General features: G+C 51.7%; 1 protein-coding gene across 2 annotated transcripts; it reads right to left on the bottom strand.

Moving 5' to 3' along the window:
* Positions 1–540: 540 nt before the first annotated feature.
* Positions 541–4,975, bottom strand: LOC122176774 (derlin-2-like). Of its 2 annotated transcripts, none has more exons than XM_042865662.1 (7): positions 4,846–4,975; positions 4,666–4,731; positions 4,130–4,203; positions 3,691–3,784; positions 2,445–2,640; positions 1,904–1,994; positions 541–1,199 (listed from the first exon to the last, which is right to left on the bottom strand). In XM_042865662.1, exons 1-7 carry the CDS (start codon positions 4,936–4,938, stop codon positions 1,091–1,093), a joined length of 723 nt encoding a protein of 240 aa, XP_042721596.1. In that variant the 5' UTR covers positions 4,939–4,975; the 3' UTR covers positions 541–1,090. The 2 variants fall into 2 exon arrangements, with proteins under 2 accessions (XP_042721596.1, XP_042721597.1); XM_042865663.1 differs by having other exon boundaries at positions 4,666–4,728.
* Between the last annotated feature and the right edge of the window lie 7,514 nt (positions 4,976–12,489).

The following is a 12,489-nucleotide window of genomic DNA, read 5'->3' as shown; positions in this document are numbered from 1 at the left end:
GTATCATTCTCATCTGGCTGCTGGTTACTCACACCTCCAGTAGTTTTAGCAGTGGTTTGCAAGCACGTAGCTGAACAGTCAGCCGTTAACTGAGCTGCCATAAGACATGCTGCAGGTCTACTGTAAACATTTTGGAGGTCTAGGAGCACACATGCACTAAAGCTAGCAAGAATGATCAAATTCAGTTACTAAGCTGCTCGTGTTTAATTTCTAAAATTCAGAGGTGGATTCCACAAGTGTGGAATTGCATGGCATGCACAGACTGCCTTTAGTATCAAGTGCCTCCTTCAGTCACCAACTGAAACAAGCTTCCAACTCCATTCCGTGTTCCTTCTGTGGGCCTCCGTTTCTCCATCCATACCTCATCCCCTTCTCACACGCTGCAGGGAGAAGCAAGGGAAGGAAAGCTTCCAACTAGACTAAGTTTTGCCTTGCCACAAGAATAAAAAATATGGAAGCCTGAGCAAGAAGCCTGGAAGTTTTGAGCACAGTCCTGAAGAGTCCTGGTGCTTCTGCTCCTGGCAGAAATGGACACGCAACTGAAAAATAAAGACTTTAATGTAAAGACTCTTTGGAAACAACAATGAGAAAGGGTGGGAGACTCAGAGGGAAGGGAGTAGTTGAGCTGCATTCCACTATGGTAGGTTTTTGCCTGGGAAACTTGGCTGTGCTTCACCGTGACAAGGTGCACGACTTGTTTGAAAGCCCACAAAGATGTCTCACAACCGTGAGAGCAGAGAGCATCAGTCTTTGTACAGAGGCCAGAAGTGACTTGCCATGCAGCAAGCCATCAACAGCAAGAGAATGAGTAACCGGTTTCACACCCCATTTGATACTTATCCCCACCAGGCAGCTGAGGAGCCATCACATAACCTCCAGCCCCTCTCCCTAGAACACCTCCACAAGGATTCATCAGTTCTTACGTGCAAAGCTTTGCAGAACCACTTAGTACAAGAGGAAGATGGGTTACCCATACAAACAGTGAAGCATGACACATCAGAATGGCAACTGGTATTATTCCAGTGAGATCTCTGGGGCACAGCTTAAGTCCAGCCAGAAGAGAGGAATCCAGCCACAATGAAGTCCTCTGCTACAGTGGACGCTGCTGCTGGTCTTGGTCTCCAGGTTGGTTTTCGGGATGATCCTCAGGGAGGGGGTTATAGTTTGGATCCTCTTCAGGTGTGTCAAATACCATCTTCCTGGCGAGGGATACATGCATCCCATCAAGCAGGCAGGTTAACAACGTGAGCTGAAGACAAAGAAAACCCCCAGCCCTCCAAGGATGCCCTGACCCTTCACAGGGTTTGGCTGCACAGAACATCCCAAGCCAGAAGGGACCCACAAGGATTACTGAGTCCAACTCCCAGCTCCGCACAGGAATGCCTAAAAATCAAATCATACATCTAAGAGAGTTGACAAACACTTCCTGAGCGCTGGCAGGCTTGGTGCTGTGACCACTGCCCTACTGCACAAGCACTCAGCTCAACATGCAACGACAATGCCTCCATCTCGAGGACAGCTTTGATCACTAACATGAAGCAGAACACGTTCTAATTTCTTAAACCACAAAAGTACTTCAGGAAAATAAAATCCTACCTGTATCTAGCACTTCCACAAGAAGGTTCCAGTTCAGCTAGAAAAACTTATGGTACCAGTAGCTGCTCTGTACACACATAGCGTGCTAAGTGCCAGTGCTTCTGCAGCAAAGGCTTCAAATGTTGAGCACAGAAGCTACAACCACACAGGTGGGTCCTGCGTGGCTTAACACAACATAGCAGAAGCTCAGCAAGACTAACAGCCAAAGCCAGGTTACCCCACAGAGCCACAGACCTGTTTGCTATGGAAGAAACACACGTTGGGAAGCAACACTGTAAACCCAAGAATTAAAATCTGCTTTACTTACAGGAAGCTGGGAGTCAAAAGCAACTTCTTTCCTCCAGGCTGGTTGGGAAAGACATCTTCCAAGAAATAATAGATATGACCCACTGCAATCCCTGGGGAGAGATGCCACCAAGGTCAGGCCCAGTTGTGCCTCCTCTGCCTGCTGGACCAGTGCTGCTGGAGCTTAAGCAGGATGAAGCCCTGAGACCACCACAGCACACAGCTCCCATCAGATCCACCTGAGCTGCGTGTCAGCAGCCAGGTTGTTGGCTGTGGTCATGCTTTACATGGGCGCAGAGGCAGGCAGGGCAGAGCCAGATGCCCAGGAGACCACGCACAGCCCAAGCATCACGCTGAGCTCACCACACCCAGCTGCTGCCTCTGGCTAAGATGCAGCAAGATATAAGGTGCTGAGCTGAGCCCCAAGCCTGGCCGGGCAGCAGACTCAGCCAGCTCACATCAAGCCACCCACAGCCTTAAATAAGATGAAAGCAAGACAGCTTCAGCAGAATGAAGAATGCCACGGCTGCAAAGTGCTCCTCTACCCACCAGCTCTGACTTACCCAGCAAATCAATAATGATGGAGTTGCCCAGGAGCAGGGAGAAGCCCATCAGGACCCAGGGCAAGAAAGGGGCCTGGAAGTTAAGAAGCCCGAAGAAGTTCATGCGGATGTAAGGGTTCCTGCGACTCCACACATACACCAGCATGATGGTGAAAGCCTGGCCCAGGAAAAACAGGCTGGCAAAGAGACCAAATAGCTACAAACTACGGAGTCAAGGAAAAAACCTACCTTGCACACCATCTCCAGGCAGCACAGGATGTATGCAGCCAGGAAATTTCAGCTAACTGACATGAAAGATGCTGCCCATGCCACCAAGTCTTTCCTGAGCTGGTTGAGATGCACCGATGCTTCCCCACACTCTATTTCCATCCATGCACCCCAGAGCAAGACACTGCATGGCACCTACAGTGACTGCTCCGTAAGGTCCTTGCTACAACCAAAGGAGACCAGGGAGCTCCGGGCCTTCTCCATCAAGCAACCATCAGAAGGGGCTTTCAGAGAAGGGCCTTCATGGTGTCAGAGCCTGTGCTTTAAGGCAAGGCATTCCAAAGACGTTTTATGCTTGGAAAGGAGATATTTCTCTTATCCAGACTACTTCAGTTACTGTAAGACAAACTTAGGACAGGGACACATGGCAGTCTCTTCAGCCATTGGTCAGGTGCAGGGACAGATGGGCTCACAGTGCCCAGCACACTGCTGACCTGCAGGCACCTTGCTCCCTGTGCTCACAGCTCAGCATCCCCCACTTCAGTTCCTTACTCTCTTCACACCTATTGAGCAGCCCTTCACCCTCAGCCCTGCCATTGTCATTGGCTCAGCTGGACGGCTCCCCACAGAGCTGAGCAAGAGGCTTCCCTTCATGTAGAGCTTTCAGATGCTGTCACTCTGCCCCTGGGATTAGGCAGCCCTTCCCACGCCAGGTGCATCAGCGCTTCGCAGACACAACAAATACCAGAAGCTCTTCCTTTGGCTTGCTTCCACTCCTCCACACACATTGGCTGGGCTCAGGCCAGGCTCCAGCCATCCCAGCCCAGCAGACCCTTCGGGCCCACGGGACACAAGGAGTGCAGGCCCAGGGGCATAGTGAGGCTCCCTGCCTGCAGCCCATGGTGCTGGGATTCCCCAGCCAGCTGACCTGGCCCACAGATCACATGCAGCAGTGTGAGACACAGCTGGCAGATGAGCCCCATGCTACTCAGAGCATCTCAGAAGAGCCCAGAGGGCCTCAGCCTGCTCAAAAGGATACTGTCATGAGAAACCCTCCAAAGAGGAACATGAAGACAAAGTCAGCCGTCCTTCCGCGGAAGGAGCCTTCTTCTAGCATGCGGCAGTACCTGTACCTGAGAGCAGGAGAGAAAGGAGGGGTATAGGAAATTAACGGCTGGCTGCCTGATCCCCAGCGAGGCCTCATGAGGAACAGCCAGCTGCAAGTACAGGAGGCAGTTTTACAAGCACCAGAGCAGAACAGAGAGTCTCACACCACTGAGGTAGCTGTGGTGCTGCTACTCATCTGCTGCAGCAGCTTCATCCTCTAGCAGGTGGAACAGCAGAGGCCACGAGCAGGGCCACCACCCACGGAACAACCCCAGGGTGCTGCGTGACAGGGCAGTGTGGAGGGAGGTGGGACAGGGCGTCACGGCTGAGCCAAAAAGGGAGCAGACAGCCTTACTGAGACCAAAGGATACAGAAATATCATGTTGAAAAAGAAACTGAATCCCAGGGGCCCAAAAAAGAGGAAGTTGGTGATCAGCCTCCATATCTGAAAGAGAAGAGAGAACAGAGGGTAGGCAGGTGGCTCTCTCTGATCATATGGACAGTAGCCCCATGCAGTGGGGTCAGCCTACCACCACACAGCTGCACCTACACGTGGACCCCCACCCCACACACATTCTACTGGCCCAGATGGGAGAAGATTACTCTGTTTCAGGATGGGACAAGCACAGTTCAGCACCCAGAGTAAGTGTGACTGCTCACTCCACACCATAGCAAAGCAATCCCAGCCCCAGCACAGCTGCTAAGGACCTCACCCAGGGATGCAGGGGATGAGGTGGGGTTGATCTATGGAAAAGGGAAAGGCAGGATGGTGTATAGCAGGGGAAGGCCGGGAGGAGAGAGCTACATCCTGCAGTAAGGCGATGCCGGGCTAGCAGGCAGCTCCTGCAGTGTCAGAGCAGCCCCTCCGGACGCAGTCAGGGCCCCGTGCCCCTGGGCAAGGTCTCACCTGGAGCTTCCTGAAGATGAGGTCGGGGTTGAAGTACAGCTGGAAGGGGGTGATGAACTCCAGCTGCTGAGAGACACAAGCAGGGCAGCTGCCACCACTGCCGCTCGCTAGGCAAGCAGCGCCAGCCGCCCCGCACCCTCCCCAGCACAGCACCCCAGTGCCCGCTCCCCCAGCCCTCACCACGGCGGCAGTGGTAAGCACACAGGCCGTGGTGTAGGCGCGCGTCACGGCCGGCATGCCCAGGTACTCCTGCGCCAAGCCCTGGTAGGCCATGGCGCACGGCGACAGCGCCCGGCCGCGCCGCGGGGCCTTTAACAGCACCCCCGCGAGCCGCCGAAGCCACGCCCCCGCCAGCTGCGCTAGGCCAATCCTGACGCAACGGGCGGCGAGGATTGGCCAATCGGAGCGCGCCTCATGCCCTCGGCCTCCAACCCGGAACGGACCCGCTGCGGACGGTGACGGGCCGAGAGGGGGAGCGCCCTGGGGTTCCGCCCCCTGGAGGCGGGGCGAGCGAGGGACGCCGGAGGAGGTGGGGCGGTGCGATTGGCTGATGGCTGAGGGAAGGCGGGGCAGAGGGTCACGCCTCCACAGAGGTGGCCAATCACGGGGAGAGAAGGGGACAACAGGGGGCGGGGCGGAGGCTCGCTGTGCACGTGGCTCTGTGCGGGGCTGCGCTGCCTGGTGTGCGAGTGCCCAGGCCGTGCCCAGCCGGGCGGTACGCACTGCACACCTGCTCTCTCCCCCTTCAGCCGCAGGGCTGCTGCCTTGAAAGCACAGCCTTCCCCGCTGCTAACCGGCCCCTTCCTCTCCGGTTCACTCTGCAGCCAGCAAATGACACGTGCACCAACATTCAGAGGCTTTGGGGTTTCAGGAATTCATGCTCATGATTCCATCTCTTATTGCTTGTAGCACTGAAGTGCTTCCCTAAACTGTGAGAGGTCAAACCAGGCAGCACAAGGTGCCTGCTCTCCATGAGGCTGTGCCAGGTGTACACAGAGCCTGAAAGCATGATCTGATAAAGGTCTAAACAAACCCACCGTCCCCCAGTCCTGAGCTTGTGGTGCTTTCCAGAGCTGCACGCCGTGTTGAGGAGCCAGGTCTAATTTTACAGCCACCCTGGTTGCAGGCAGAGGAAGGGGCCTGGTATTGGGTTTCTGTAGGAGAAGGTTAAATTGTCACCAGGTTTTTAGTGAGCCCTGAGATTCCTCTTTAAGCCCTCAGTCAATAGGAAGTGAAATCATTAGCAGAGGAAGGAGTCCTTGTGTTTTCCACTGCATCCACTCTGACTGCTGTTTGATGGGGGACAAAACGCAGGTGGAAGGTGAGGGGACAGTGAGGTTAAAGCAACACAGAGTGGGAGAGAGGAAAAGATGAGGCAGATGGGCACTGGGGTACGGGTTCCTGAGTGCTCAGGTACTGAGACCAGCACTGCCAGCATGAGCTGCACTGGAGACTCTGAGAGTGGAGCCCAGGGGATGCTAAAACTGCAGCTGAGTCAAAAAACCCTCAGCTGGAAAGGCCAAGGAGGGAAAGAGAGTTCCTGACTGGGGCTGGGGGCTCTGCTAAGTGCTGCTTGGATCCACATGGCTGTTTCAGCCCCAAAGCCCCACTGCCACAGCTTTGTGTGTCAGCGTTGTGCAGGCACAGCCCCCGCAGAAGGACAGCTGCAACTGAGTAACAGAACTGAGAGTGAATAAATGGATGATGAAAGAAGTATATGAGTAAATATCTGCTCATTTGGATGGGAGATTAGAGATTTCCTATCTGCTCTCACAGTCAGAAGCTGAGTTCAAGCACTGTGACTCCTGCCCCTACCTTGCTTGAACCAAGACTGGAGATAAACATTTGGAGCCCATTTGCTGGAAGGTCAGCATTCTGGAGCCCAGCCTCACTAGCTACAAGGAGATGAGAATCCAAATGATCAATCCTAATTATTCCATGTGCAAATCGGACATCACATGAAAGGCAAAAAAATGTCATCACATTATCATTTTCTTTCTTTTCCCTTGTTTGCCAGCCAAATTTTGAGAACTCTACTTCTCCAGGCTTATGCTTAAGGCTTTCTTTTTATAGGAATCAAGTGGGAAAGCAGTGAAATGCATCCAGAAACTCCCCCTTCAGCATGGGAAGAGGCCAGACAAACCTGTGACCCCTCCAGTTCCCAGGCAGCTTTCTGCCCATGATCTCACTTCCTATGGAGAGCAGCCAAGCTGACTTCATGCATTACAGCACGCCCAGGGGCAGCTCAGTCTGCATTGCAATCCTTGTCACATTTTATGTTCTTTGGGAATTATGTCCTTCCGTCACTTCACATCAGCTCAGCCACACAGCACTCATTATATACCTTTGTAGGGATGCTGGCAGAGCTTCTTCTAGAAAACCACAGAATCCAGTTAAAACCCACAAAGAAACCAAACCCAATCTCTTTGTCTCAGCTGCAAGACAGTAGGAGGGATTGCCAGAACAGGAATGCTGCTCAGGAGCCGCTTTGCTGATCTCCTCCTGCCTGGTCCTGCTGTCCTTCCCCTGCCCAGGGACCAAAGCTGACGGGTGCAGGTGCTGCCAGCAGTGGTCTGATGCCCAGACTTTTGGGTGGGCTCTGATAAATGTCTATCTGGGGGCTCCTGGAACTGCCAGAAGAACAAATTGCCAGATCTCCACCTGTACTTTTGTTCAGGTCACTCACAGGAAGAACTGAAGTGCACTGGTACCAGAGGTAACACAAGCACTGCTACCAGTTCTGCACGTGCAGGTAAAGCAGCAGCAACCTGTGGCACCATAAACTTCTGTGATCTACAAACCAGCTCACAAGGAAATAGTCCTGGAGGGGAGGAATTCATGTGTGTTGCAAACCCATCACTGCAAATTCATCTGCTCTTCGATTTAAGTACACGTGTACTGAAAGGGAACTGTGAAGGCACAGGGTCAGACAAACATTGTTACCTCTGGTTTTGTTCGCTGCCTTCACGGGGGATTTTAAGGCATGTGCAAGCATTTGCCTGGGGTCACAGGTGAGTTTAACTCCACAACAGAAACACGGCAGCTTCCTGTTTCTTTTCTGCAAACCGAAATAGCAAGGAGTTTGAAAATAAAGAAGAAAGCTCCTCACGAGTTAAGCAATTCACAGACCTCGAGGAGGCACATGAGCAAAGATAAATGGGCTGTCGCAGAGTTCATCTCCTTTGTTTGTAGTAAATTATTGTGTGTAATTCGTGTTTCCTGTCCATAAAAGCCAGAGGAACTTGAAGACATGGAATCTGTTCTAATTTACTAAAGACAAAAACAATTCCTCTCAAGTCCATCTGGAACTTGTTTTTATCATAATTGTTTTAGGCTCAGTAACGAGTTCAAGATCTAACTGCCCTCCCTAATTGTTTCAAGAATAAACAGATGCTCTATTTAAAGGCGTCAGCTCCCCTTTGCCCAGCACAGCAATTGCTGGGGTTGCAGGATGAAAGGAGTGTTGCACCAGGTCAGCACAGACCCCAGTGAGCAGCAGCCCTCTGATGGGGCCATTCATGCCACCAGCAGTGCTGGGGCAAGAGTACAGCCCCTAACCCTATATGCAGAGCGTCCAGTTGGTGAGGTGTGCCCTCTGCTCTCTCCTGCCATTAGCAGGCTGTTTGTAGCTCCATTTGATGACCTTTAGCAGCGTGTCCTACTGGTGGATGGCAGTGGCACACCCCTCCAGCTGAGCTGCATGGCGTGCAGCAGGACTGTGTTCACCCCAAGCCCTTGGCCAGACCAGCTCTCCATCCTGCTGCACAGCCCCAGTTCTCTGCTTTGTTTGGAACCCGGGACGAACTCACACTGCCCGCCCATCACAAGAGGGGAGTGAGCTGCCTGTGAGGTCTCACTCACCCCAGTGCCCCCCAGCACGTGCTGTGCCAGCCCTGTGCAAGGCACACATCTGTGTGAGTGGGAGTGTAATCGCACGAGGAACGTGTTCAGAAAGGCCCAGGGCACTGGAAAGGGAACTGCTGCTCTCAGACTCCATCCTTGCCAGATAGATGATGGGTATCAAGAGCCCCAGACCCGCTGCAAATCAGTCAAAGTAACTCTGCTCCAGTTCTGGAAACTCCACTCCATGGACTCACAGCCCATCGATAAGCTGTGTAACCATAACTGCCCCAGGCACTTGAGTCTTGTGTCTATCACACATCAGCTAAGTCTACAGTTTGAGGGCTGAAGTCAGGGGAAGATGAATCATACAGAACTGGATGTTTGGTTGTTGTTGGTATTTTGTTTGCTTGTTTGTTAGAAAGAAACTAAGAATAGCACTTACTGCTCAACCCTCCAAGGACAAGTGGGTTGCACGGGGTTTGTGGTAAATCAAAGTTCATGTTGTTTTTACTCTTATGGGTTTTAGTTCAGAGATACAACCGCTTCTGGCATATCATGAGAAAGACAATCTTACCTAAACCTCCTCGAGCAGAGTCTGGTCACATATCCAAATAAAGGCCCTCTTCTAAACCAGATTCTGATTATGAATTGAAGGCATCAAGAGGAAACCACTGTCTCTTAGCACGGTTATTTTTTTCCCAGTGCTTCATCACTCCTGTTAAGTTCTGCCTTGTGATCTGTTCTCTGCACCACAGGTCACCTCCCACAGCTGTCGCGGGGGAACATCATTCGAGGGCACGCATTTTGTAACATTCATTTCATAACCACTGTGGCCAGTTGGCTACGAGAACGTCAGGCAACACTTGTTTCCTATAAAAGAAGGTCTACTTTCAGCTGCAGAAATGCAGCACATATACTCGGGTCTGCTGTCAGCTGCTGAAGGCATCAGAAAGAGCATTTGCACTTTGGAGCCAGGGCTGTACCCGTGTCCTAGTCCAGGTGGCTCTCAGTTAGCTGGGAACAAAAAGCCCTACGTGATATGAGCGCTAAATAAGATATCAGGATGAATCTGACACTGTGACATCAGACAGGACCATCCAGCACACCATTTGTTGCCACGTGGCATCACAAAGGATCCTCTCCTGCACTCAGGGATGGAGGTTTTGTTCTGCAGTTTGCTCTCTCTGGCCCTCGGATTACTCACTTTCAACTAAGCCCCTGTGTCAGAATATGATACAAAGAACAAAAGCTCAGCTACAGCCTGACCTACTGCTCACCAGAGATTGAGAAAATGCAATTCGATTACTAGTAGTATTTTGGCATTCCTGGGTTTTCCCAGAGAACCTCTATTGCTTATCAGGAGGATGAAAACACCAAGCACTGACCCAACACACAGGAGACAGAGCCGCTCTTCTGACACACAGAAATGCCTGCTTGCAGGTGAGCACCACAGACCCCCCAGCACTCGTGTGTCCCCTGTCCCTGCCCCCCAAAACTGCAACAAAGCCCATTTCCTGAAGTTGTCATACAGTGTTTTTAACTCACAGAAATTGTCAGGGTGGTCCTTACAGGAAAGGCAGAACGTTTGACAGAAACAGCTGGGTGAGACCCGACACCCAGCCAGGGAACAGCTCCAGGTCAGCCCTGTGGTTACAGAGCAGGGTATGCAGGGAGAATGCATTCTGTATTAATGCAAGCTGCATTAATAGAAACAGGCCCCTCTTATCCTCTCACAGTGTGCCTGCAGCTGGTCCAGAGGACCCGGGGTGAGACCCCTGCCATGCAAGAACCTTTCAATGCTGGGCAGAGCAAAGGGTGTGCTTAGAGGCTCCTAACAGCAGGATTCTGCTTGCTCCTGCAGTCAGACCATTGCAAGCATAGAGATGCCATCACATCTCCATGTAACAGTTGTCCCATACTTGTAGCATCATGTTTAACCTATGATAAGCTGAGATCAACGAGAAGATATTTGAGGAAAGAGGGAGGTAAGCAGTGCTGGGGAGCTGGTTCTCCTTCCAGGAGTCGTGTAGCTGCAGCATGGCACTTCATGCTAGTGACACAGGCTGGAGATTCTTCACCCACATCAGCTGTGACACGAGAACTCATCCAGAAGGCTGAGCATTGGCGATACTGTGATCTTCAAAGGCATGGCAGGAATCCAGTTGGCAACGCAAGCAGTGTGAGCACCAGCCAGTATCACAGCACGATGCATACAGGTGTGATGGAGGGGAAAGAAAAGCATCCATTCACACACACACCGAGGTTGCTGCTGGAAAAGGCAGAGAGCTCCAGGAGCTCCCAGCCGGGCTGCACTGCGAGCCACAGCAGCGAGCATCCCGTGCTGCTCCTGCCGCTCAGTGGCTGAAGGCGGAGCAGCACTCAGTGCCATCGTGTCCCGAAAGAGAAGCTTTTGCAGAACGGGTCGGCAGCAACAGCTGATATAAAGAGGGGTTTAAAAACAGTTGCACCTGTTCTGAATACTTGGAAATGTACGGAATGTATTGTACAGAAAGACGCAAGCCATTGCTGCCACTGCTGCCAGGCCATCTTCAGCTGCTCGCACGGGACAAGGAAGCATTTCTGGAACAATGGGCAGCCCCACACGGTCTGGCCTCGTTACACAGAGCCCATCAGATCTGCCCTGCAGAAGTGATGGGTGGTGCAGGAAGGGAGCAAAGCTGCCATCCTAGTGAAAGATAAACCAGAAGACAAAGATGAAAGGTCATGGAAGAAGCCGCCATTGCTGTGCAAAAAACAAAAACAACAACCAAAAACCTTTTCTACTCGTTAGAATTTAGCTGGAGCCTCCCAGAGGTAACAAGAGAGCCTCTACTGCATAAAGGCATTTAATTGTTAACCAAGGTTTTGAAACAGAACGGAATTTCAATTTTGCATTCCAGGGGTGTGCCATAAATCCATTGTATGAGGACCTCTACGCCTCTGTGATCAACTGTGAAGCTCTATTGGTTCCTTGATTGGTACCTCTCACAGCACAAAACCACATACACTCCTTGGTACCAGCTGCCCTCAGAGCTTAGGAATTTGGGCAGCTCTGGATCCTGCAGAATAATTTCCCCAGACTGTCATGTATTTGAAAGAAAGTTAATGGAACTGTATTGCTAATGAATATGTAGTCCCATTTAGAGAATGTAAATCAGCTGGCAAGACACTTACCAAGTCAAGTGTGTTATCCTAATGTAATAGGTGACTCAATACACAGAATCACAGAACGGTCTGGGTTGGAAGGAACCCTTAAGATCATCTTGTTCCACCACCCCTGCTACAGGCAGGGACACCTCCCTCTAGACCAGGTTGCTCACAGCCCCATTCAGCTTGGCCTTGAATGCTTCCAGGGAGGGACCATCCACAGCCGTTTCGTGCAACCTGCTCCAGTTTCTCACCACCCTCACAGTAAAGAATTTCTTCCTTTATCTAAGTAGCCTGTTCCTGCTTCCGCTCTCTATAGTCTTTCTTTTCGAGCTAAATAAGTCCAGGAGCTTCTTGTTGATCCACGGAGGCTTCCTGGCATTCTTGCCTTCCTTTCTCTCAGGATGCACTGCTTCTGGGCTTGGAGCAGATGGTCCTTGAATACCAACCAGCTTTCTTAGGCACCTCTTTCCTCCAGGCATTTCTCTCATGTCACCCTGCCAAGCAGTTCCCTGAAGAGTTCAAAGTCTGCTCTCCTGAGTGGCAAGCTTGCTGTGCACCTTCTTTAACATCCTGAGGATTTTGAACACCACAACCAAGAATGTCCTTGAGCTTCACATTACTCACCAGTCCCTCCTCATTGGTGAGGACAAGGCTCAGCACAGCTCCTTTTCTCATGGGTTCCCATACAGCCTGCAAGAGGAAGTTATCATCAACACGTTTCAGGAACCTCTGATTTCTGGTGCAGTGCTCTGTTGTCCCTTTGACAGATACAGGGGTGGCTGAAGGCTCCTGTGATGACCACATTTTGTGAATGTGGAACAGCTACTATTA

This window comes from Lagopus leucura, unplaced genomic scaffold (genome assembly GCF_019238085.1).
Source record: "Lagopus leucura isolate 7727_CA_CO unplaced genomic scaffold, USGS_WTPT01 Super-Scaffold_806, whole genome shotgun sequence".
Taxonomy (NCBI): Eukaryota; Metazoa; Chordata; class Aves; order Galliformes; family Phasianidae; genus Lagopus; species Lagopus leucura.
This window is presented reverse-complemented; position numbering and strand designations above follow the sequence as displayed.

What these genes read in the sequence shown, in the direction of transcription:
- LOC122176774 (XM_042865662.1), bottom strand. Translation starts at nt 4,938, where the DNA reads ATGGCCTACCAGGGCTTGGCGCAGGAGTACCTGGGCATGCCGGCCGTG. An exon ending in TTTTTCAACATGATATTTCT is followed by an intron (nt 3,785 to 4,129) that starts GTATCCTTTGGT and finishes TCCTGCTCTCAG; the next exon opens with GTACAGGTACTGCCGCATGC. An exon ending in CTTTTGACTCCCAGCTTCCT is followed by an intron (nt 1,200 to 1,903) that starts GTAAGTAAAGCA and finishes ATCCCTCGCCAG; the next exon opens with GAAGATGGTATTTGACACAC.